Source organism: Mixophyes fleayi, chromosome 7, assembly GCF_038048845.1.
Source record: "Mixophyes fleayi isolate aMixFle1 chromosome 7, aMixFle1.hap1, whole genome shotgun sequence".
Taxonomy (NCBI): domain Eukaryota; kingdom Metazoa; phylum Chordata; class Amphibia; order Anura; family Limnodynastidae; genus Mixophyes; species Mixophyes fleayi.
The window spans coordinates 15,934,360-15,959,531 of record NC_134408.1 but is presented as its reverse complement, the minus strand read 5'-3'; the positions used below and the strand labels follow the sequence as shown (position 1 = coordinate 15,959,531).

At 41.3% G+C, this 25,172-nt stretch overlaps 2 protein-coding genes across 2 annotated transcripts in view; both read left to right on the top strand.

Moving 5' to 3' along the window:
* The first annotated feature begins 4,077 nt into the window (after nt 1-4,077).
* Nucleotides 4,078-11,399, top strand: LOC142097370 (myeloid-associated differentiation marker-like). Its single transcript, XM_075179136.1, has 2 exons — nt 4,078-4,357; nt 7,524-11,399. The coding sequence occupies exon 2, from the start codon at nt 7,657-7,659 to the stop codon at nt 8,518-8,520; it is 864 nt and encodes a 287-aa protein (XP_075035237.1). The 5' UTR covers nt 4,078-4,357; nt 7,524-7,656; the 3' UTR covers nt 8,521-11,399.
* An 8,201-nt stretch (nt 11,400-19,600) lies between these two features.
* LOC142097368 (cytoplasmic phosphatidylinositol transfer protein 1-like) overlaps nt 19,601-25,172 on the top strand; it is a 42,389-nt gene continuing 36,817 nt past the window's right edge. Inside the window, exon 1 of the mRNA XM_075179135.1 lies at nt 19,601-20,178. The gene's annotated coding sequence lies outside the window, so the exon portion shown is untranslated. The remainder of the gene's footprint in view (nt 20,179-25,172) is intronic.

Here is a 25,172-nt window from a genome sequence, read left to right as displayed (position 1 = left end):
TGCAGATTATAATGTTGATGCTCATTTCCTATTCACCACATCTCCACCTTCTCCCTTTGGGCTTAGCTCCTGCTTCTGCTATTTCTTCATATTCTTTCACTGTAAACACCTTGGAGGCCTCATTAGAAAGTTGAAGGCGGTTAGAAGTTTGGAAAGTGAAAACTCAGCACAGAGGTCTCGGTCTCCAGGGACTATTTCCCCCCCCCAAATCTATAATCTTTATTGAAAGATTTTTCAAATAGCAAACACAAACAAATGTACACAACAAACAAACCGGGAAATCTCCCAACTGGAAACTAACTGCTTATTGGACCTAATTAAACTCAGACTGCTGAATCCACATCCAACGTCCTAAGAACGCTATACTAATGGGATCTTCAGAAAGTGGAGACTGCAGTCTGTTAAGCTGCTGTGACTTCACTCGTCATGCCGCTGTGTATTAAGCCACCAATGCACACTTCTCTGTAGAGCAAGACCACAAGCCTGTCAGTCACACTCTTCTTGCTCAGATAGAGAAGCCTTTCGCCATAAGACAAGCTGCTGCGGAGGGGTGAAAGAGAGGATGGTGGACATGTTTAGTTCACTGTAAATAATCCAGTTTTATCATGTATAATATTCATCTCAGTTTATACACAATGTTTGTTTTACATTAATGTCAAATATATCTATATACACATAAGGACAACCAGTGGGACGGGTGTACCCTGGAATAAAAGAGGTAGGTTTATGGGTGGCGTTGTCCTTTAAGAAGTAATGTTGAAGTAACATTAATATAAGATCCATAACGTCACATGTGAACGAGTGTAAGGTCAAATATTGTTTAGTAAATGATTACATTATAGTACAGCATATAAGCGCAGGAGGACACAGATGCACAGATCGTAATCATCTCGGACTAAGGGGCAGAGTTATCAGAGGGAAAAAAGTTCTACTGGCAAAAACATTTGTTTTAGCGTTTTCTACATAGAAGGGAAAGATTTTTGCATGTGTAACAATCAGAACTACTCATCATGAGTAGAGATGCTCAGGCTCGATTCCCCGAGAACCGAACACACCCGAACTTAGCAGATCAGAGTACTCGGTACTTTCGTGCTTTTTCAGATTCGAAAACGAGGCAAAACGTCATCGTTACATCGTCTGATCCCGGATCTGGCGATTTTTGGATTCCTTTGTAAGATCCAACATAACGGTGGGTGGGTGGTCGGGAGGGCGGGCACAAGGACAATTCCATCTTGCACCACTTTTCTTTTCTGCCACTGCTGTGTGCCAATGTGTCCTAGATGTGATATAAACTGCCGTGTGTTTGTGTCATTGCTCTGTCACTTACCATCCAGCCAAGTCGCTGCAGTATTTGTCCGAAAGTGTATGAAAATAATATTGTGACCTGTGAGGTGGTCAAAATTGGCTGCAAATGACTTGAAATTAGTGTTATTGAGGTTAATAATAATGTAGGAACAAAAAAAAGAGCAAAATTATGTGATTTTAGCATATTTTAGGATTTTTTCGAAAAAATCCAAAACCAAAACACACGAGGGCGGTTTTGCCCAAAACCAAAACAAGAAGCTAATCCAGTTAAAAAACCAAAACCAGTTCACGGGGGTCAGTGAGCATCTCTAATCATGAGCACATTACAAGGGGGAGGGTGTATTTTGCAAATAGTACCTGACAGCTACTTTAGATCTAATTTATTTAGATCTAATACGGTCCTGTTAATGCAGATGCACTAAAACCACAGCAGCCAATCAACAATTAGCTTTTATCTGTCTAGTGCACATTAGACAATGAAAACAAACGCCTGATTGGTTGCCATGGTTTGAGCAAAACCAGTTAATAACCCTCAGTGACTGTGTCCATTACAGCCAGTGTTGACAGACAGGGTCCAGCGATGGTAGTTAGGGTCAAGGTCCGGTCCAGCCAGCTGTCTTTCCTCCCTTGCATATTGTGTAATAGAGTAAAAAGCAACGCCTTTCATTATGCATTCTCCCTGCTTTTTTCAGGGACTAACACAGAATATTTTCCTGTTATTATGTAATTATCGGCTCATTATCACTCCAACATCTGTCTCCAAAGTTTCTCCTTCTACCTCTTTTTAATTTAGGTTTTATTCGTACCAGAATGTCCGGAAGACTCCAAAATTTCAGGGAGTTCCCAAACTCCAGAGCAGGTCTGAAGTGGGCGGGGACCTGATTGCGTCATCATTTCATACCTCCCAATGCTTAGAATGCCGATAGCGGGACAATATAAGCCCCACCCCATTCAGTCCAATCTCCGCCCACAGCTGAGCACATTTATGTCAAATCCACCCATTTTACTGTTAAGCTCCGCCCCTTGACTGGTCGACGAATCAGGATATCACTATAAAATCAGGACTTTTGGGAGGAACTTCATGATAACTTGGTCATGCCAACCCCCGATTTACTTGTGTGTTATTTTTGCATGTACCCCATTCTTACGACACTCATTATGGATAATGCTTATCAAAGGATCAACCCAGGGCCGTCTCTTCCATTGGGCACGATGGGCAGGTGCCCGGGGGCCCTGCAGGCAAGGGGGGCCCGTCCGAATCCTAAAAAAAAAATAAAAAAATAATAATTCTTTTTTTTTTAAAATACTTACCTTGCGGTCACATTAGCGGTGATCTGGCTCCCTACCTGGTCCCCTCTTCCGTGCTGTGCTCGCAGTGAATGCTGGGCGTGATGTCACGCCCAGCATTCACTGCAACCACAGCACGGAAGAGGGCAGAAGAGACTCAGCGGCGCGGAAAAAAGAAGAGGATCGGACTTAAGGTAAGTTAAGGGGGCCCCTATATATATATGTATGTATGTATTATATGTAAAAAAAAAAATGTTTTAATATATATATATATATATATATATATATATATATATATATATATATATATATATATATATATATATATATATATATATTAAAACATTTTTTTTTTTTTAGGGGCCCATAAAGTTGTTAAGGTGGCCCTGGATCAACCCATTCATCAACGGGGCTGCCGCCAGCGTTAAGCATGTGCTTTTACTTGGAGGGACCCATTTATCAAGTATCCGAGGAAAAGACGCATTACGGAAATGATTTACTCTTAATAAAGTGGTTTTTTTCAATGCTGTTGTGTTTACATTCTTCAACTATTTATTTTTAAAAAAATTATAACATTTATAAATGTAAATTAAAAATCTGCATAAGTAATATACATATCACAATGCTAAATGTGTGTTTTGTTTTCTTATTCTTTATTTTCATTTTATTATAGAGGAACTGGGAGCCTACATTTGTGCACAACAATGGGCTTGGTGAAACAGTTTAATAAAATAATAATGTAGTTGAAAAAGAAATTTTCTCATGTCAATAAAACATTATCCTTTGCTCCTAACGATAAGTAAAGCTGGGTACACACTACAGAAATTTTGACCAACTTTTTATGCCGAGCGATTTTACATGCGATCGATGGTCCGAGCGCTCGGTCCATGGACTGCATACACATTAGCCTTGTTTAGGACGATAAAGGGAAGAGCGGACGTCCCTTTAGCGACTTTTTACAGCCATGTTGTCGTGAGCAATGACTGTAATTTCGTACTCACTGTTGTGGATCGGTCGGAAGTTTATACACACTACACAGCGGAAACGAGATTGGAACAAAAATATTAAACGGTGCGACCAACCAAATGAGGCGACAATCGTCCATTTGGGCAGACTTTCGACCATCGTGTCACTGCACACACTGACCCGACTTTTGAACGAGTGGTCGTATGTCGGCTGATTGAGACGATTATTGGATGAAAACTGTGTAGTGTGTACCCAGCTTAAGCCCCTTAGTTTCATAGACTCCGTCTTATCTTTACAAATGTACAGCAGGGGATATCCTGTCCAGAGATTGCTGGGGCAGTCCCAAATTATCCCAGGAAATCTACCAATCTAGAAGTATTCCTTTTACCAATGAGTTACTCAGGATATTAGGTGACTGAGGCAAATACAACTGGGAGGGGGGAGTGTCCTGGTGTGCCCTGGGTGTGATGTTTAAATAGATACTATGAGAGCCAACAGGCATGCTTCATAGTACACTTCTATCCGAACAGGTCGCATGACTGACTGGTAACACACCCAGCCAGGAGAACTTGCTGCTCCTCAGACAGAGGCTGACAGCTCAGACTTCTTCTCTACTCACCCGGCCTCACAGGACAAATGAAAGAACCTACACAGCCTTCATTGCAAGACCTGGCAGAGACTTGGACCTTGTACAGCCCACAGAGCGGACACCACCGAGGATTAATCCACCACTAGCATCGTATAGACATGTAAACTCACTAAGGTGCTTCTCACTTACCAAACTCCACATGATTACCAGGTATGATACCTTTATATCAACTTATTATTGTTGCACCCAAACAATCAAAAATACTGAATTTCTAGAGGAAAGTGATAGGTCAGTTAGAGGGGATTTACAGCCACAACGTCAGGTTAAAGACAGGTTTTGGACTTTTGACTGGGTGAAGTGATAGAGCAGTGTGGGGCAATACAGGGGGGTTATGTATAATTGTGCAAGGAGCTGGACACTGTCCTACACAAATAAAGGGATTCTGATACCGCAGAGTTTAAGCTTTGACTACAAGGTGGAGGAATGTGTGACTGTACGGTGATACAGCAATCGTTGGCTGTGGTTTGTTGTTGATAAGGAAATTTTGCTGCCAATACGCCCTGTGATATTAGGCAATTAGCCCAGTATTGCACTAGAACTGTGAGATAATTATAGTTGGTAAATGTGGCTGTAACGATGATGTCTATTGGCCTTTGCGCCATCTTCTGACCACGTTGTCAATGCCGGAGACAATCTGTCTCTTAGCGCCAAACAACTGGATCTGCAAATTTGTTCTTGCGTCTGTGGACAAATTGGACGCTAATCTTGTTGCCTTAATTAATCCATTAATTAGTGATGTTATTGTAGCCTGGAAGGGAGAGTATATTTCTTTATAGATAATTTATAAATAGAGGTTTGCAAAACTGTAGACATCTCCCTAAACGGGTATTAAACAAAGGAAAACTGGGAAATGAACTCTGGTGAGGTCAGGGTACCAGACGCCAATGCGGTGAGCCAGACATTTTTTGGACTGAGTCAATATTTGTGAGAATGCAGCAAACTGAGGTATGAGGCACAAAGCCTCTCAGTGATGTCACTAATTTCTAGTGAATTAATCAGCCGCATCGTGCCTCGCGCCTCAGTTATATCACTTGTTCCAAGAATACAAGTTTTCTTTATATAGAAGACTTATGAATAACATTCATATGTATATGTAGAGGATTCCACACCTTGACAGAACCTGAGAAACATATTTACTTTCCATATACACTTGTTGTGCTGCTGAGGTCAAGCTATTGCTATCCGTTATCAGCCATTTTCTGCAAAAGGCCAAAAGAGGTGACTGCAGCACCCTTGGTCACAAGATCCTGAAAGTATTATATATATATATATATATTTCTGAATTGGTTTAATGGTCATTTAATATCACCAATAAATAAAGTACACAGCACATGCAAACCTGATGCACAATACACAGGGACTTATTGTCCACAAAAAGACAATAGAGAGCAGTAAATCCTTATTGATTTGTAAATTTGGAGAAGCAAGTTTCTATTTGTAAGATATCACTTTACGGGTGGTGGTAGAGATAATCCATTTTCTAATATATATTGACCTCCAATTCAGCCAGGATTGGGTCATTCTGGTTACACAATAGTTGTAGAACAGGTGAAGCTGCCTACATTGGTATATCAGATGCTGTGAGCCAAGTAACTGTAGGAGATTGGCTCCACCCGAAAAAAGGATTTTATCTCGTGAAAGACAAGACTAAAAGTCCTTTATTCTCTCTTTCTCCTGCCCCACACTAAACGCACATAGTTTGTTAGAGACATATATATATATATATATATATATATATTTATTTTTATAATAATGTATATCATTTGCCTTTAGTTTGCAGATAGAATGTGGCTGAGATTAGGGAGTTTGTACTAATACCATGCTGTGATTGACCGGAAGATTGTGTACATACTTGTTTTACAATAGAGTTGTCATGTTGTGAATAGAGATTATGTGGTCAGTTTATGTAGAGTTTGAATGGAATATATAGAGTTTGTACGGTTTGTCTTTGGTTCACAAGATAGCTAGGATGTGAAACTGTAAGTCCTGCAGGTTAATGTATCAATCTGCGCATTCTGCAAGTTGATGATATTCAGCGACTTTGCAGGGCAGATTTAAAACGGCAATGTCTTTACCGGCAAGTTTTGCCGCTAAAGGCACTGCCGATTTAAATCCGCCCTGCAAAGTCGCCGATAGATTCACCCCCTGGCGTTCCTGTGGTATACTGAATGGACGGTAGTTTGCAATGTGAAACTTTTGAAATAATGCAGCTTAGTGCTGGAGAAATTGAGTTTATGGTGTGATGGTTACGGTGCCGTTAATGTGATATACAATGTGTTTAGAGGAGACTGTGTTTATGCAGAGAATAGAGGTTGATCTATTTCCTCCATGCCTTCAGTGTGGCTGCACTTGTAAGTTATCTGTGTGAGATACATAATATCTAAGTTGTAATGGTAAAAGTCCCCCCCACAAACTCACACAGGACTGCTGTCAGGTGGGGGTACAGCAGTAAGGAGCCCCGACAGACCCCATTATCACCCGTTTATGGGTGGGTTCAGAGAACTCACTCGGTAAAGACGAGCCAAGTTCCAGCAATACAGACGTACGTCAGCACTTACCAGTTGTAAAGAACTTTTACTTTTGCATTTTGTGAAGAGTGGAAAAATATTTAGTCGCTGAGACTGAAGTGATGTCTTGTGATTCTGTCATATTTGTTGCTGTCTGACAGTTGTCAGCTCTTCCCTGGTGCCAATCACTGCAGTGGTTTGAAATTTAAATAGGTGTAAGCAAATAAACGATTTTAAAGTGTCAAGTTGAAGTATACACATGAATTGTATCCACATTTTAGGAGGGGACTGCATGGGAGAGACGATGAAACAAAAATTGTTCACGGCTTTAGTGCGGAAATGATTTTGATTTTGATTTTGGAACATCGCGTTTCGCCGCTGGCTGTTTGTGTGACTGGAGGCCTTAGCTCGATAGCCATTAATTAAAAGAAAAGCAATTTAGGAAAAGAGTGTGTGGCACATACTGCAACCCTTACATGCTAATAGAGGTGGTTCAAAAGGAACTTTCCAATGCACATCTTCCAAAACTAGATGATCAGAAAGTAACATAAGACCTCATTCTCTGTATACAGTGTAGCAGATGCATTAGATGTACTTCAAGTTGAAATGTTTGGGATGAAATAATAAGTGTAGGAAAGTATAGTGCAGATACAGATGAATTGACAGTGGATCAGTCATCTACAGACAGTGGAGACCACCATGTGTGGATGGGTAGGGTCCACTTTAATCCATGAATTTAAATGGACGGTTAACACTAGATGGACAATACAATGACTTCTAATATAATGTTTTATGTTTCTGTATCTTAGGTACACTCAATCCTATGGAGAACTCTTGAAATAAGGCTGTCGGCTGCCAAACAAAAGTCACTAATCACTCTGCCCTTCAGCAAGGTGCGCTAAACATCCTCCAGCTCCACGGACTGGCGTTCCCAACGCAAAGATGGATTTCCGTTCCCTGGTATCCCCCTTGTTGATCCTACGCTTCTTTCAGATCTTTCTCTCCTGCACGGCGTTCAGCTTGGTGGCCAGCGTAGGTCAGTACCACAATCAGTTCGGTGCCTGGAGCATGTTTACATGGATCTTATGCTTTGTGATCACCATCTTGATCGTTGTTCTGGAGCTGACTGGGTTCTCTAATAAAATTCCCATCTCTTGGGAGGACTTCACCTCAGCTTTCTCCATGTTGGCTTCCCTGATGCTCTTTACCACCTCCATCATGTATCCCGCCATCTTCCTGCACGGAGGTTGTATCGGACACAGCTGTGCGTGTCGCGGGGCAGCTACCGCCATGTCCATCCTGTGTTTCTTCGCTTACGCCATCGAGGTGGGCCTCACCCGAGCGAAGCCTGGAGAGATCAGCGGCTTCCTGTCCACCGTCCCAGGCCTCCTGAAGGTCTTCGAAGCCTATTTGGCCTGTATCCTCTTCTCCCTTCTTCCTGGTGTCTATCCGTACCCTGGGCTTCAGTGGTGTGTGGCTGTGTACTCCATCTGTTTCATCATCACCACGCTCATCATCCTCCTGACAATCGGACGCCTCTTGGCGAGCTTGCCCGTTGACTTTGAAAAAGTCCTCATTGGGTACAACTTTTTGTCTGTGGCGATGTACATTACTGCTGCGGTGGTATGGCCCATATACTTTTTCAAGTGGATTCCGAACAGAGGCGTGTCAGGTTGTACGAATTCCTCTACCTGTCTATGGGATAACGGAGTCGGCATCACCATCCTCACTTACGTTAACCTTGTGGCTTATATTGTAGACATGGCATATTCCGTTAGGATGGTTTTCTTCACAGTCCAAGCCTAGGCTCAAAAATTGTAATGTGATTGATGTCCCCCCTCCCGCAAAATGTTTAAAAAAAAACAGCACTGCGAAAATGGAACTCCAGAGCGTTAAATCAGGCAGATGACACTAAAACTTGTTTTGAAGAAGGAAAAAAAATAAATGTAATGCTAGAGATTGGGCTCTGGAGGGCTGAAACATTTACACTTCCAAACGGGCAAATTTGGTCTAGGATCTGTGTAAAACAGCAGACAGCCCCATATGTGATGTATAAACCAACGCCACATGGTGAGGTCAAAGCCATTTCCTTGCCACCCAGGGCAGAGAGAGGGGTAGATTTATCACACCTTCTAAAAAGGAAAAGTGGAGGTGTTGCCCATGCAGCCAATCAGATTCTAGCTGTCATTTATCTAGTACATTCTAGAATATGATAGCTAGAATCTGATTGGTTGCTATGGACCACGCCTCCACTTTTCCTTTTTAAAGGATTGCAAAATGTGTCCCACAAGATCAAGTAAACTCCTCTTATTGCCACAGATATGGGGAAGTTGTAAATTGGTTCTATATATTTTAGTTGCTGTATTAAAAACTGCAGAGAGTAGTGGTGCATTAATGTCATACCTTTCAACTGTCCCAATTTCAGTGGGACACTCCTGATTTTTTTTTTTGCTACATGCTTACCTCGTGCATAGGAATGTTGGAGGATGGGAGGTATCTAATGACAACGTAATATTTTTCTGCTAACATGCAAAGGTCACATGGTCAGGGAGGCAGGGAGACATCTAAGGGGACATGTAAAAATCAATTAATTTTATAAAAAGGTTTTATAGCCACCGACTATACCAGCAGCGCCCCTTAAATGCACAGTCTCCACTTCTTGAAATTTTCTTAGGATATCTTCCCTCTGAGATTTCGTATTTGTATGTGGGCGCAGTGCAGGACACATGATTGCACCAAGTTCGACAAGGAATGAGCTAAATTTAACTTGCCCACAGTCACCGCCAGTTTGATATGCTAAGCTATGCGCTTACCCATTCTGACAGGAGAACAAAACGCTGCATTTGCCCCGGCTGACTGAAAAGACTATTAAAGTTCATGGGCACTCAAATTATGGACCAGTCAGTGTCCCGTGACCTATGACCTTACTAGGTAAACAGGTCAGGACATTATCCTTAAAGTTGTAAAGAACTACTTCGCCCCAAAACTGAAATGTTCCGATATGACCCCGGAGTGGTACAATACATCGTTCAGTGTTACCCTTGACTTCCACTGCAGCGCTGGAAAGTAAAGTATTATCATTTAGACAGCTGATGCTCCTTTCATATCTTATGGATATTTAGGATGTGGTCTCATACAGGTGAAAGAGCTGAGAATGCAGACATTTCAGTTGCCATGACCTCACTGCGTATGAATCTACCAATCCAAACAGTGCATTTCTACACAGCAACACTGCAAAGTTGTCAGTCAGTCACTGTCTGTCTAGTTAGAGAAGCCCCTCCCTCCTCACAGGGCATCCTGCTGCAGAGGACTGACATAGAGCATGGTGGACATATTTAGATAAGTATCAACACTCCAGTTATTTCATATATATTATTCAGCTCATTAATACTCAACCTTAGCTATATATTATTGTCAAATAGTGGCCTCACACATACTTGACAAATTTTCAAGTCTCCCCTCCTGGAAGTGGGCGTCCCCATGATGATTCAGTTCACGTCGAATAGCTTTACATTAACCTGAAGCCACGCACTTCAGGTTAATGTGAGGCGGGATCCGAGAGTGGGGCCGACTCTTCTGGGAGCCTGGGAAACTTGTGGAAGTTCCAGGAGAGTAATTTGATTAGTATATGAATATGGTCCAGGTCCCTTTGGAGTAAGTTGCACAGTTTTGCGCTCAGTATAATAAAACATTTTGTGTTCGCAAAGCAGATCTATAACCTACACACACTGGAGGTGTCTATTGTTGTGTGATCAACCAATATTTGCAGCCTGTCCAAAATTGATTCCTAGTGAATTGACCGCCACATTTTGACAAACATTGCTTCAATCCACAGAATACGTGTGTAGATGTCAGATCCATTTTAACACTGTTTATACGTTTCCAACCGTTGCATTTTAGTCGTGTAAAGTTAGTGCCTTACAGCCAGCCCTTGTCTCCTTTGGAAAATAAAAAACAAACAATAATTCTTAGGAAAAAATAGCAGAGCATCGACATTTCAATCCACCAAATTACAAAGGAATTCCAGACTACGTTAGCTGTTTACCACGGTAATAATCTGACTTTTGTGCTTTACATGTTGGATTTGTCCGTGTTCTGTATAAAAAACAGGACAAATTGCCACTATGCCTGCAAAAGTGGTTGCTTAGATGAAACCTTTGGACTGGGAGATGTTTGGCAGCCAAGGGACCGTGTTTTGGCCAAAAAAATACACCTGTCAGTCAATACAATAACTTCATCATCCTATTGTTATCCTTGTAGATGGAGAAACGTTTTAAATTTTATACCAATGGTGCGTTTGAGGAACTTTTCATGCGGCCAGTAACAATTGGACTCAGCAACCCTGTTATTAATGGGGCAGAAGCACCGCAGACAAGATGGCGGCCATAGTTGCTTAGCGCATCCAACGCGCCATTTGCCTCTATCCGCGCCACGATGAGCTTTAAAAAGAAAAAGGATTTTAAACAGCTTGTTACGTATTGACGTGTGTTTTTCTGCATTCAAAGTTTTTCACGGACAATGTTAATTTCACTCAGATTTATGTTACTGTAGAACTGACTGGAAGCAGCGTGTAAATTTATGGTTGCTGTGACAACGTCTGCAGAACGGATGGATGCGGCCTACCTGTCTAAATCATCTCAGTTTTCAGAGCTCATTAAAACCGCACGGTTTCTATATGTTTTTAATTTGTGTCTTAACGGCTGTTTTTTTTTAGATGGTTGCTTTTATTTTAGACGCTACCGAAAAAAAAAGTGAAAGGGAAATTCCCACTAAGTTTGTGCAGTGCATTAGCTACTTATGACTGTATGCATTTGCTCTACACAAATAATAGTAAAAGTGGAGGTGTTGCCCATAGCAACCAGTCAGATTCTAGAATGTCCTGGAATCTGGTTGCTATGGGCAACACCTCCATTTTTTGTTTCTTTACGGAAGGTTTTAAAAATCTATCACTATATCTCTTAAATATTTTATTGTCCATTTAAGAAAACAAGATTATTATATTTCCTTTATAAAAGGCTGGATATTAGGGGAGATTCAACTGGACGCGATGTGCGACCGCATATCACCGCCATGTTCGGCTGTGTACATTGACGGCCATTACGGTCAGGATTGTCATTTTTCCTGCACCTCTACGGGCTGTGTGGAAAAATGAGCGAGGAGATTCCATCCTGAACATTGGCGCCATGCGTCTCCGTGAACTATTCTGGAAACACGTCGCGCTGAATTGAATCTCCCCCCCCCATTGGCTCTTCAGCAGCTGTTAAATTCAATAGACATCATAGGGACGTGGAAATGTCCGGGTTGTCCCTGCTTGAACACAGGTAACTCAGTGAAAACCAGGTACGTCCTTTTCATTACCTCAGCTGTTTCAGGCCAGGACTTGGGGAAGGCAGCGGAGGCAGCTGCCTATGGTGCAAGGTGTTCAGGGACTAAGATCATACTTGCCCACTCCTGGGAGAGAGCGGGTCATTGGGCAGGACAGGGCACTCAATGAACGCAGGGAATCGCGTCATTTTGTCCTGCAGAGAAATGGCGCAATTGCGTCCCAGGAGCGGGGACAAATGATGCGATATACGCAAATCAGGACTCCTTCTTTACCTCCCCCCTGGGATTTCCCAGAGGCAAGGGAGTAAAAGTAGGTGATTATGACTAAGATCCCGCACTGAACGCATTTTAACAGTCATCTACTAAACAAGACTTATAGGAGAGCCTGGTTTTAATAACCATAAAGCTATGTACATTGTTTTCACTCACTGTATTTTATCAATACCTCCTATAAAAAACAACACATTGCTGTATTCAGTGGATATTTTGAACCGAAACTTGGAATGTAGGAAAGACTTTCATAGACATATGTCAGCGTGCAGTGACTAACCTTTTTTTTTTTTTTTTTTTAATGATTTTCTATGTAAACAGCTGTTAAGACATTCTAGGCTACAGTACAATACAGTGTACATTCTTCTATCCAATTCTTTTACATATCAAAATTCACTGTGAAGTGTTACCCTGGGATCTGATGGACTTATAGTATGATATGTGCCTGGCATCTCAACTGAAGCGCATCCAAGTTAACCTGGCTATGTGTGGTGAGGATGACGGCGGATTAAAGGATTGCATTAAAAAAAAATTAAAAAAAAATAAGGGCGTGTAGACAGACGAGGAAAAGACTTGGTGACGAGATAAAACATGTACAAAGGGTGTGGCTAGCTGCAATGTTTTTAGGAAAAGATAAAGGTCATAGAATCCACAAATATTTCTAGAGATAGACAGATAAGATCCCAGAGTACTGACAGCTCATATATTTATTATCCTATGTCATTCATTTAACATGCACAAATATATTTCTTGCACTGAGGATTATTGATCTTAAATCAACGCTTTCTTTAACAAACTTGGAGAAGCCAGAGCTTCGCCTAAAAACTGTCTTAAGTCTATTGGGCCAAAGTGATGAGTAAAACTGCTAATGGATAATATAGCTACACAATCCTACATTCGCTCCCATTGCGGTGCCGTGTCCTGGCTCTTTGGAGAAGACTGCCATCTAGTGGTGGCTTCACATTCTCTGTCTCATAGACCGCAGCAATGAACTATACATCACCTCCTGTGGTTATCGGATTAGTGGCAGGGCCGCTGCAAGGTTTCTCTGCACCCTAGGCAAAGCTTCAGCCTACCACCCTCCTTACTCCCATACTCACTTCCAGCCCCTCACACACTTGTCTTCTGTAAAGTTAAAATAATAACTCCTACCTCCTCCTGGCTGTAAAGGCTGCAGTCCAGATGCACTGGTGTACAGATGTCCTGATGCCCAGATACACTGATGTCCAGATACACTGATGTCCAGATGCACTGATGCTCAGATACACTGATGTCCAGATACACTGATGTCCAGATGTACTGATGCCCAGATACACTGATGTCCAGATACACTGATGTCCAGAAGTACTGATGCCCAGATACACTGATGTCCAGATACACTGAGGTCCAATGTACTGATGCCCAGATACACTGATGTCCAGATACACTGATGTCTAGACGTACTGATGCCCAGATACACTGAGGTCCAGATGCACTGATGTCCAGATGTACTGATGCCCAGATACACTGATGTCCAGATACACTGATGTCCAGATGCACTGATGCTCAGATAGACTGATGTCCAGACGTACTGATGCCCAGATACACTGAGGTCCTGGTGCACTGATGCTCAGATAGACTGATGTCTAGACGTACTGATGCCCAGATACACTGAGGTCCAGATGCACTGATGCTCAGATACACTGATGTCCAGACGTACTGATGTCCAGATACACTGATGCTCAGATGTACTAATGTCTGATGCAAAACGCTGCCCAGGCTCCACTGCTGCCAAGGAGTAAAAGCAGGATTTCTAGAGGCGGAGTTTTCAAGGTAGTTAGATTTTGGAACAAAGCAAAAAAAGCTTGTCACAATAAACCAGCAACAGAAACTTTTTTGTGATTATTTGTTTGGTATCTTGCAATTATGACATCTCCATATCCAAACAAACCACCAGTATACCCATATATGACCATCACTATGCCATGTGTCCCTCACATGCTATCCACTGTGCCAGCCTCCTCCCACTTACCTTTCACTCTACCAGGTACCACATTCCACCTAGTGTTCCAGAGACTGCCCCCGATGGCTCCACAACCTGCCTATGTAGCTTTATAACGACCCCCACATACCTTCACAATGCCCCAATAGTTCCAGAATGCCTCCATATATCTCTTCCCCAATATCATTCCATAATACCCCTATGATATCGTTCTTTCTCAGGTTGGGTCTATATATATATATATATATATATATATATATATATATATATATATATATATATATATATTATAATATATATATTGACATCTGTGGTTTGTTTTATGTCAATACCAATTAAACTAAAAGTTATGAGTTCAAACACAATTGATTGTTTCCTGCTATCAAACATAACAATAAAGATAAAGATAAATAAACAGATTGGCCCAGTCCTGGTACATACCTCAGAGTTCAGCTATGTTACACTCAATAAACCACACTTGCCCAGTCTCCCAGAATGTCCGGGAGACTCCTGAATACTGGGTAGGTCTCCCGGACTCCCGGGAGAGCAGGCAATTTTCCCGGATCATTATGGCCCCGCCTCCCACAACAAAATGTTGATTCCGTCGTGGGGGGTGGTGCCAAAATGACTCGTTTGGCCGCACCCTGTCCCCTTTCGACCTCCCACCACACCCCCCCCCTCACGGAGATCAATAATTCAAAGTTGGCACGTATGCAATAAACAGTTTGTAGTTTTCCAGTAAATTATAAAGACTCCAGTTAATTCATGTATATTGTTCAGCTTGGTAATACACAACTTTTGTTATATATTGATCTCAAATAGTGGGTGTGGCAGGAGGCGCTTACCCTGATGTCTATTGGGATGGGGGAAGCCGGAGGCGTTCTGACGCTGAATCTCCAGTCACCATTTGCAGAAAGAGCTGACACTCTAATCCAGCCTCCGGCTGTCCTGATCTGAGCCAAGTTTATTGAGTCAACGCTCTGCCATCTACCAAACAGTAAAGTAAGTGGTCCAGAGTACAGATACTCAGGCTTGGTTTTCTGAAAACCGAACCCACCCGAACTTAGGGGTTCCAAGCAGGCTCGTGAGCCGGCTCGGTACTTTCTTGCGTCCTCGGATCTGAATCGAGGCAAAACGTCATTATAGAGTTGTCGGATCTTGAGGGTTTTGAATTCCATAAGTACCTCCCTCACCAGGAGATCCAGCGCCATTGCTCACACAGAAACAAGGGTAGCAGTGTTCTTGTCACTCTCCAGTCTCCAGTACCATTGCTCAGTACCATTGCTCACACAGAAACAGGAGGGGTAGCAGCGTTCTTGTCACTCTTCAGTCTCCAGTGACATTGCTCAGTCCCATTGCTCACATAGAAACAGGAGGGGTAGCAGTGTTCTTGTCACTCTCCAGTCTCCAGTGCCATTGCTCAGTACCATTGCTCACATAGAAACAGGAGGGGTAGCAGTGTTCTTGTCACTCTCCAGTCTCCAGTGACATTGCTCAATCCCATTGCTCACACAGAAACAGGAGGAGTAGCAGTGTTCTTGTCACTCTCCAGTCTCCAGTGACATTGCTCAGTGACATTGCTCATACAGAAACAGAAGGGGTAGCAGTGTTCTTGTCACTTGAAAAAAATTGACTGGAAATTAATGTTATTGAGGTTAATAATAATGTAGGAACAAAAAAAGAGCCAAATTATGTGATTTTAGAAAAAAAATAAGGATTTTAGAAAAAAAATTTATATTCTTTGGGGATTGTTGATTGATTAAACAAATTTCCTTTCAAATAAATGAGCCCCCCTGTGCAGCATGAAATAAACATAATGGCAAACATATTTCTAGCAAATAATCAGGTTCTAAATATCGTGTCCTGTGATGGAAATCCAGCCGTGCAGCTTGGTTCCTAGACACCCCGGAGATATCATTTGATACAGAAACATTTATGATACTGTCGCTTTATAGGTGTTGCTGTGTAGAAAAAACAGTAGCCCTGGCGGACATTTGCCCACATGCCCACTTTGCCAGCCACCATTCTCCTGTACCCAGTGTGCAGAATTTCTCACATTCATCTGTTCAGATGTTATCCTACGTTGTGTCCAGCAGGTGGCAGCGTTGCACAGATCGGTGACTAACAAAAGTTTATAGACAATGAAGGTTTGGCCCAGAGAGAGGTGAGGTTTTAAACACTCAGTTACACTCTATACGTTTGTATTCTATAAAATTACTCAAAATCCCCCAAGATTTTCACCTTGTAATACGAATATGAGCAGAGCACAGGGGAAGTACTACAGTACTATATAAATAGATGGAAAATCAAGACAAAGGGCTAGATTTACTAAACTGCGGGTTTCAAAAAGTGGATTCTAGCTGTCATTTATTTAGTGCATTCTACAAAATGACAGCTAGAATCTCATTGGTTGCTATATGCAACATCTCCACTGTTTCAAACCCGCAGTTTAGTAAATATACCCCATAGAGTGGGGAATGCAATATATTTACACACATGCAGCTGGTTTCTGCACATTTGTTGTTCAAGAAAGCAGAAGTTTTAATTTAGAAGAAGTGAAAGTCCCTTCGATCACCTACGCATAGTGAGGGCAGTGGTTTTGTTTGCGAACCAATATTCATATTAATGCAGCCTATCAATTTGCGAGGTGGCTCCTAGGACGTTCCGGAGACGCCTCACGCCAAATTGAATCTCCCCCAAATTGTCTAATTCTCTGCCATTTGTTCCACCCCCATTCACCTTATCCACATATTTCCTCTCTCCTCTTTTCTGAGCACTCTGGATTGTGAGATCTGTTTGTGGCAAACTCGCATCTACCAAAGATCTGTTCATTGTTAAAGAAATCAACTTTCTTGCCATTAAAGAAGCTTGACTTACCTCCTCTGACACTACATTCCTCTGTAGAGACTTAATCTTAGCCACACTCCCAGAATTGGAGACAGACCAGGTGGGGGAGTAGGTACTTTCTCACCATTACACCTTCCAAGTCATCCCCTCAGAATCCTGCCTATCTCACTCTCTCTCCTCTCATTCCATTCTCAACTCTCTGCCCTTGTCCCCAACATTCCACCGAGACCGACCTCACAAACGTGATCAACGATCTGCTTACAGAAAAGTCTAAGGGTCACTTCTCCAGATGTAAACTCCTGGACCTCCTCGCTGCTGTCGAGACTGATGATCGTACTCTTCTCCTGAACACTCATGAAGGCCAATGGAGTAAAGAGTGTTCAGGAGAAGAGTGTGATCAACATTCTCGACAGCAACAGAGAGGTCCAGGAATTTGAGCATGGAGATGTGACCCTTGTCTCTCATTTGTGTGTGTTAGTCAGATAACGACACTGAGGTTATATTTTGGGAAGTAATTACAAACCGAGGAGAGACGTTTAGTGCATCAATATCCATTCACTGCAAAATCAAATTTAATTAATTACCCGTACCATGTCTGTATATTGGAGTGGGACGGCCGGTGGAAAAAAGGTCATTAGTGGGAACATAGCTGTGCCAAGTTATCCAGCTGCCCGAAATGACTGTACTCCCATCCCTTATACAAACTACCCTAAACCTTTGTATATTGTGAGCTGTGTGCAAATTAAACTGCATATCTATCTATCTATCTATCTATCTATCTATCTATCTATCTATCTCATATCTATCTATCTATCTATCTATCTATCTCATATCTATCTATCTATCTATCTATCTATCTATCTATCTCATATCTATCAATCTATCTATCTATCTATCTATCTATCTCATATCTATCTATCTATCTATCTATCTATCTATCTATCTATCTATCTATCTATCTATCTATCTATCTCATATCTATCTCTCTATCTCATTACTATCCATCTATCTATCTATCTCATATCTATCTATCTATCTATCTATCTCATATCTATCTATCTATCTATCTATCTCATATCTATCTATCTATCTATCTATCTATGTATCTATCTATCTCATATCTATCAATCTATCTATCTATCTATCTATCTATCTCATATCTATCTATCTATCTATCTATCTATCTATCTATCTATCTATCTATCTATCTATCTCATATCTATCTCTCTATCTCATTACTATCCATCTATCTATCTATCTCATATCTATCTATCTATCTATCTATCTCATATCTATCTATCTATCTATCTATCTCATATCTATCTATCTATCTATCTATCTATCTATCTATCTATCTATCTATCTATCCATCTATCTATCTCATATCTATCTATATATCTATCTATCTAATATCTATCTATCTATCTATCTCATATCTATCTATATATCTATCTCATATCTATCTATCTCATATCTATCTATCTATCTATCTAATATCTATCTATCTATCTATCTATCTATCTATCTATCTATCTCATATCTATCTATCTACCGATCTATCTACCGATCTATCTACCTATCTATCTATCTATCTATCTATCTATCTATCTATCTATCTATCTCATATCTATCTATCTATCTATCTATCTATCGATCTCATATCTATCTATCTATCTATTGATCTCATATCTATCTATCTATCCATCTATCTATCGATCTCATATTTATCTATCTATCTATCTATCTATCAATCTCATATCTATCTATCTATCGATCTCATTTCTATCTATCTATCTATCTATCTCATATCTATCTATCTATCTATCTATCTATCTATCTATCTATCTATCTATCTATCTATCGATCTCATATCTATCTATCTATCTATCTATCTATCTATCTATCTATCTATCGATCTCATATCTATCTATCTATCTATCTATCGATCTCATATCTATCTATCTATCTATCTATCTATCTATCTCATATCTATCTATCTATCTATCTATCTATCTATCTATCGATCTCATATCTATCTATCTATCTATCTATCTATCTATCTATCTATCTATCGATCTCATATCTATCTATCTATCTCATATCTATCTATCTATCTATCTATCTATCTATCTCATATCTATCTATCTATCTATCTATCTATCGATCTCATATCTATCTATCTATCTCTCTCATATCTATCTATCTATCTATCTATCTATCTATCTATCTATCTATCTCTCTCTCTCTCATATCTATCTATCTATCTATCTATCTATCTATTTTTCTTTTTGCATTACTACACCTGCTAATTAGCTAATGCGTTTGTAGATTTGACTCAAGAAATTTGGCATCTTTAAAAATGAATCTCTGGGCGTTACTGCCCACAAAAAACTGAATTATATGAATTATTGGCACACAAGCCGGAAGATAGCGATAGAGCTATGACAGGAGACAAAGAAAAGCGGGACCACCAGTGACACACCCCACAGGGTAGAGATAAAAGAGGGGCGCTATATTCTTTTGCAGAGGCACGCTGAGTGTTAAAAGCAAGCTGTGTTCATTAAGACACGCGGAGTGACAAATGTAAGGGGGGGGGGGGGAGTGTGAGAAGAGTGTGATGAGTGTGTGACACACCCTGGCACAAGCAGCAGAGAGGAGAGTGAGACACAGAGAAAGAAGAGGAACGTGGATGGGAGATGAAGACGAGAACCACATAGAGAGACCAAGAAAAGTGTCACACCCACAACAAAGACACACAGAGGGACCCGAAACAGACCCTTGCAGAGAGGAGGAGCAGGGCCAGGGGAGGAGAGAGGCAAGTCCCAAAAATAAGAAGAGCAGAGAGCAGCAGATTGCACCCAGGTGACTCCGTATCACGTCCTACTTGTGCAAATAGAACTCCGGCTTCCCAGCAGCAGGAAGACAGGGAAAGGTGGGTGGTGGGATAACCGTGGCAACGACATAGAGGAAAAGAGGGATAAAGCTGGCACATGTAACTGGAGGACGGAGACAAGTACCAGCATCCTCACACGTCTGCACAGGTAAGAGCTGTCCCACCCAGCCCTGTATCCCAGGACGGTCTCTCCAACCTCCTGGATTATAACCAGCGCCCACATATAGTCACTTCATTTGTCTCACACATCGTGGTGCCCAGGAGAGAATGACAGGTCCTCTGGTATTCGCTGCACCTGTTAAGGGTGTCCTGATTTCTGTACAAGAGCTGGGTCGGCAGGTCATTAGAGTGCAAGCTCTTTGCTGCCGCACACAACAGACCAAGGCTGATGAAATAGGAAGGTTATTGGGCAATGTAGAGGGAGACAGAGAGATAAAGAACTTATCACATGCACAGGGAGGCGAAGGCTAAGCACTATACATATACATTCAAAGTGTAACCTAAACAATGTACAAGGCAGTTATGTAACACAGAGGATTGTTAGAGCTCAAGACACAGCGAACTTCAGCATAATACACTACCTGCAATATATATATATATATATATATATATATATATATATGCATAGAAAATCAACTCCATCTCCTGCACGTAGGGACTGCTTGAGCAATGAGTGTCTGCATAATTATTTAACCATGCCACTGATTACAATGTCATATGTGATTGCATATGTTATCTGTGTAATGTAATGTGCGTGTTTGAGGACGTGATTGCAGGAACTGTATGTTCACTTTTTTTCTTTTTAATTTATCATAACACATAACAATTACTTTTCTGATTAGAAGGACATATATGTCACGCTACCATATTAACCACCCAAGTGTTGGGATAATAAAAATACAATAAGTTATCAGTGAGGTGTCACACAGGTAGGACGTACACTTCTCCCTTCTGTAATGGGGCCAATGCTTCATACTGTAATCTCAGTTTACAGGTCTCTCGGGGGTAAATATTGATCATTACACAATATCTGCTTAAGGTTCCTCTAACTCTGGTTCTCCAGAGGCATGCTGGGACAGAGACATGCTGGGAATTGTAGTTCTAAAACTACTGGAAAGCCACAGGTTGCCTATCTTGGATTGTCAGGACATGCTGGAACTTGTAGTACCACAATGGCTCTAACCTCTTTAAATATGCTGATACAGTGGTCAGATAAAACGGAGAGTTGCAACTTCCCGCTCCATTGCTATTGAATGGCTTGTGACATTTATTAGAACATTTAGATTGTAAGCTCTGTTGACCAGGGCACTTTCAGTTTGAATATACATTTCTGTATTGCTGGTTTTTGTTCTAACCTTATTGTACCACACTGTAGAATATACTTGGGTGTTAATTTATAAAATAAAACCGTACACAAAATAATACCTAATAGAAAAGTGAAATTTAATATTTTGCTTATAATTAGATGGATTTTCAAACGATTGTGCCTCTTCTACAAATAACCCGTGCTAACACTGAGGTGTACGCTGAGGTATTTGGGATACAGAGTAGAATTATGTGGAAAATATATTTAAAATGGGGAAAAATAGTTGTAACCCTTTGTTTCACAAATTGCGGAATGTTTCAATTGTGGATAATGATGGCGTAAGAATGGACATGGTTGAGACTATCTCTTGTTAATAACCAGTTTTAAATGTATTTTACATGACCTTTTATATAAAGAATCCAATTACTGAAGATATAAAGTTTCTCCCACAGTTTGGTGGATCCATATCTGCATTTTCCCCTCACCTGATTGGCTGTCCGTTAATAGATCGCCTACATACAGAATATATATATATATATATATATATATATATATATATGCTTCACTATCATACTGTCTTAATTTCTGTTATGGTCTTCCAGTCTGTTTATAAGTCACAACCTGATAAAGAAACAAACTTGTCTGCAGGAGATATCTGTTCACTTGTACTAAACAAGGGTCTAGTCTGAAACCACCATAAGGGAACTAGTATACTGAGCTTGTGTAATCTGCAGATTTAATTGCAGCCATTATTCATAGTTAAATGCTCGTTAAATGCTCCTAGTGAAAGATTAAAGAAATCTGATTATGAGAGTTATGCCCAATCAACTGAAATATATACCGGTAATTGATATATGTATAATTAGTAGGAAAATATTTTCATAATTCCCTCAGTAATGGCTGTATTGGGATATGATTCTAAGTCTGTTAGGTGCATTCTTCCTAGAAGTTTATTCTTGTAGGTAGGGGCTGGCTGGGGGCAGGGGAGCATCAGACCATCAGGACGGTCCCATAGTGGGCTACCTTGGTCTGGGGCATTGGGCTATCAGCATTTTTTTCCTTTAAAATGTTCCGAATAGGCTGCTGAGCTAAGTCTCTCCCCCAGGCTAAAATTTGCCAGTCAGCCCCTGTTTATAGCGAACATTGTCACAGCTCAAAGGATTATTGTAACGGTTGGACACTAGCACAACAAATGTCACTGACTAACCAGCAAACACACAGAGACAACACATCTGGTATGAACATGCCTAGTACATGTATCTTTGTACCCTGAGGACTGTAAGGTCGGTCAGATCTCTGAGGCGACTGGGCGGCCATGATGGGACGTTGAGATGGTAATCTACCATTCAATGTCATGTTCCCTCATGTCCGTTCTATAATTAGCAGTGTGTGGTTTATAACATGAGTCATATACTCCTGAGACGTCATAGATTTAACTGATATCATTCCGGGGACGTATTATTATTTTTTTTCTGTCATGTGAACGGTTGACATTTCAAGCACTACATTGCATTTATGTGTTGTTGTGAGTCACCACAACCAATCAGCAATTAGCCTATAAGTTTAGATAACGAAAGTAAATCTCTGATTGGTTGATGTGGTTTAGAGCAGGTTTTGCACCAGTAGGCAATGTTAGCAAATGAATCCTTTTGTCGTCTTTCTGTTTTAAATCTGATAAGTGCCTGAGAGAACACACTGAGGGGTGGTTTTATATCTGCCTGTGGTACATTGGCCCGCAGCGCCTTCCATGGTTCACAAAGAAAGTAGTGATGAGTAGATAAACGCGTTCACAATACAGATGGTAGTCGTTGCAAACACTTGAGTGACAACTAATGTAGCTTGTGGTCTATTGCATCTGGTGGTTGCTAAAACTAAAATTATTATAAAACTAAAAGTATTGCTGTCATATGTATCATTCATCATTATCATCAATTTATATAGCGCCACTAATTCCACAGCGCTGTACAGAGAACTCACATCAGTCCCTGCCCCATTGGAGCTTACAGTCTAAATTCCCCAACACACACACACACACACAGATTAGGGTCAATTTGATAGCCGCCAATTAACCTACCAGTATGTTTTTGAAGTGTGGGAGGAAACCGGAGCACCTGGAGGAAACCTACGCAAACACAGGGAGAACATACAAACTCCACACAGATAAGGCCATGGTTGGGAATCGAACTCATGACCCTAATGCTGTAAGGCAGAAGTGCTAACCACTGAGCCACTGTGCTGCCCATATCATTGTCTTTTAGATACTACTATATGAACACGTGTACGGGCATGGATTGGAGACCCACTGTATGTGTGACACAAAATCCGGACAAGGCGACTGGGGCAGCTGTCTCAGGCTGCAAGTTTTGGGAGCCAGTAAAGTAAAATTAATTTTTATTTTAATTTTTTTTAAATACCAAAGTCTAAATTAATGGTATTTACCTTGTCGGTAGTTCTAATAATTTCTAAAAATAATAATATTTGTCTTTTTAAAATGCACACGATAAATGGGTATGGGAGGTTGTATAAGGGATGAGTAGGCCGGAATTTAGGATGCTTGGCGCACCACCGAAAAACACCGAGCGCAAGCCCATGGCCGTAGAGGACAATGAAATGCAGCTGTAACCTCTACTGTGTTGTAGATAAGGATCATAGTCATTCTAAATGAGAAGACGTTATGCATACGTTTATATGCATGGATAAGATTACGTAGCAGCTAACATGTTAGCCCTTCTGTTGAGCTCAAACGGACCATCATCCGTGAATCTCAATGCATCGAAGATCCCAGAATGCAAAGTTATAATTAAAACATTATACTTGATAAAACTAAGCAATATCACCATAGCAACTCTGAGAGATGGGAGTATCCGTGTTGTACTCAGAGTTTATAGTCATCCAAAGCATTTCTTCAACTACTGCGTATCGTTTCAGCAAGTTTGATCCCTCTTTATAGCTTATGCGGATCTTTATGTAGACTTTCACCCCCGACCAGTTCAGATCTTTCAGTGCTGATGGATCAGCCATGAGGCACGCAACACAGTCACGCCTGCAGGACACCCGGCGTGTTTGGATCAACTTCATCATGTGCTTCTCCACAGCTTGGATCTCCTCTCTGTCCCAAGCTTTCCTCTGCACTTCTTTACAACCTCAAAGGAAGTAGAGTGGTCCATTACAACTCTGCCAAATTAAGAGAAGGCAAAGTGCTTTTGCCTAACGAAACTGTGTGCTACACCGACCTGTGGAAGCCTTGGCTGGGCACCGGTCCCGTGTTGCAGGGTCCCTACACCAACCTCTCTTCTGATGTGGAAGTGTCAACTGAATCTTTGACACACTCTTGAGCAAACAGGCATATGCCACCCGAGCCTCTCACCAAAGGGGTAGCTCTTTTAGCCTGTAGCAGTAGCCTGCCCATTTCTCTGATGTACTCGTGCCTGCTAATATCTGATCCGACCCGGTGGAACAGATGCTGTCCCATCTGCATGATGCATCCATCATTTTTGACTGCGAGTAAGATTCCATCCACTGATTTCAGGTGGAACAGGCTGAGCAAAGGCACTCAGTGACTGGACTCTGTTCTTGCCAGGTGTGAGCTTGTTGCCCCTTCGGTTTAGCTCACATCTCTTCATGTGTTGCCACAGATATTTTCTTGCAAACAAGCCCTGGCCGGCTACATGGTGCATGAAGCCTTCGGCATCCATCTCTTTGTCTGGAAGTTTGCACACCACGTCCTGTTCTTGTGGCCTCGGCATTGTGTGCAAAGCTGCCTCTATGGTGAAGATGTGCCAGTTGCATGCACCTTTCTTTCTCGTGCTTTGGGGGATTTCAGGGCCCAGGCTACT

What these genes read in the sequence shown, in the direction of transcription:
- LOC142097370 (XM_075179136.1), top strand. Translation starts at nt 7,657, where the DNA reads ATGGATTTCCGTTCCCTGGTATCCCCCTTGTTGATCCTACGCTTCTTT.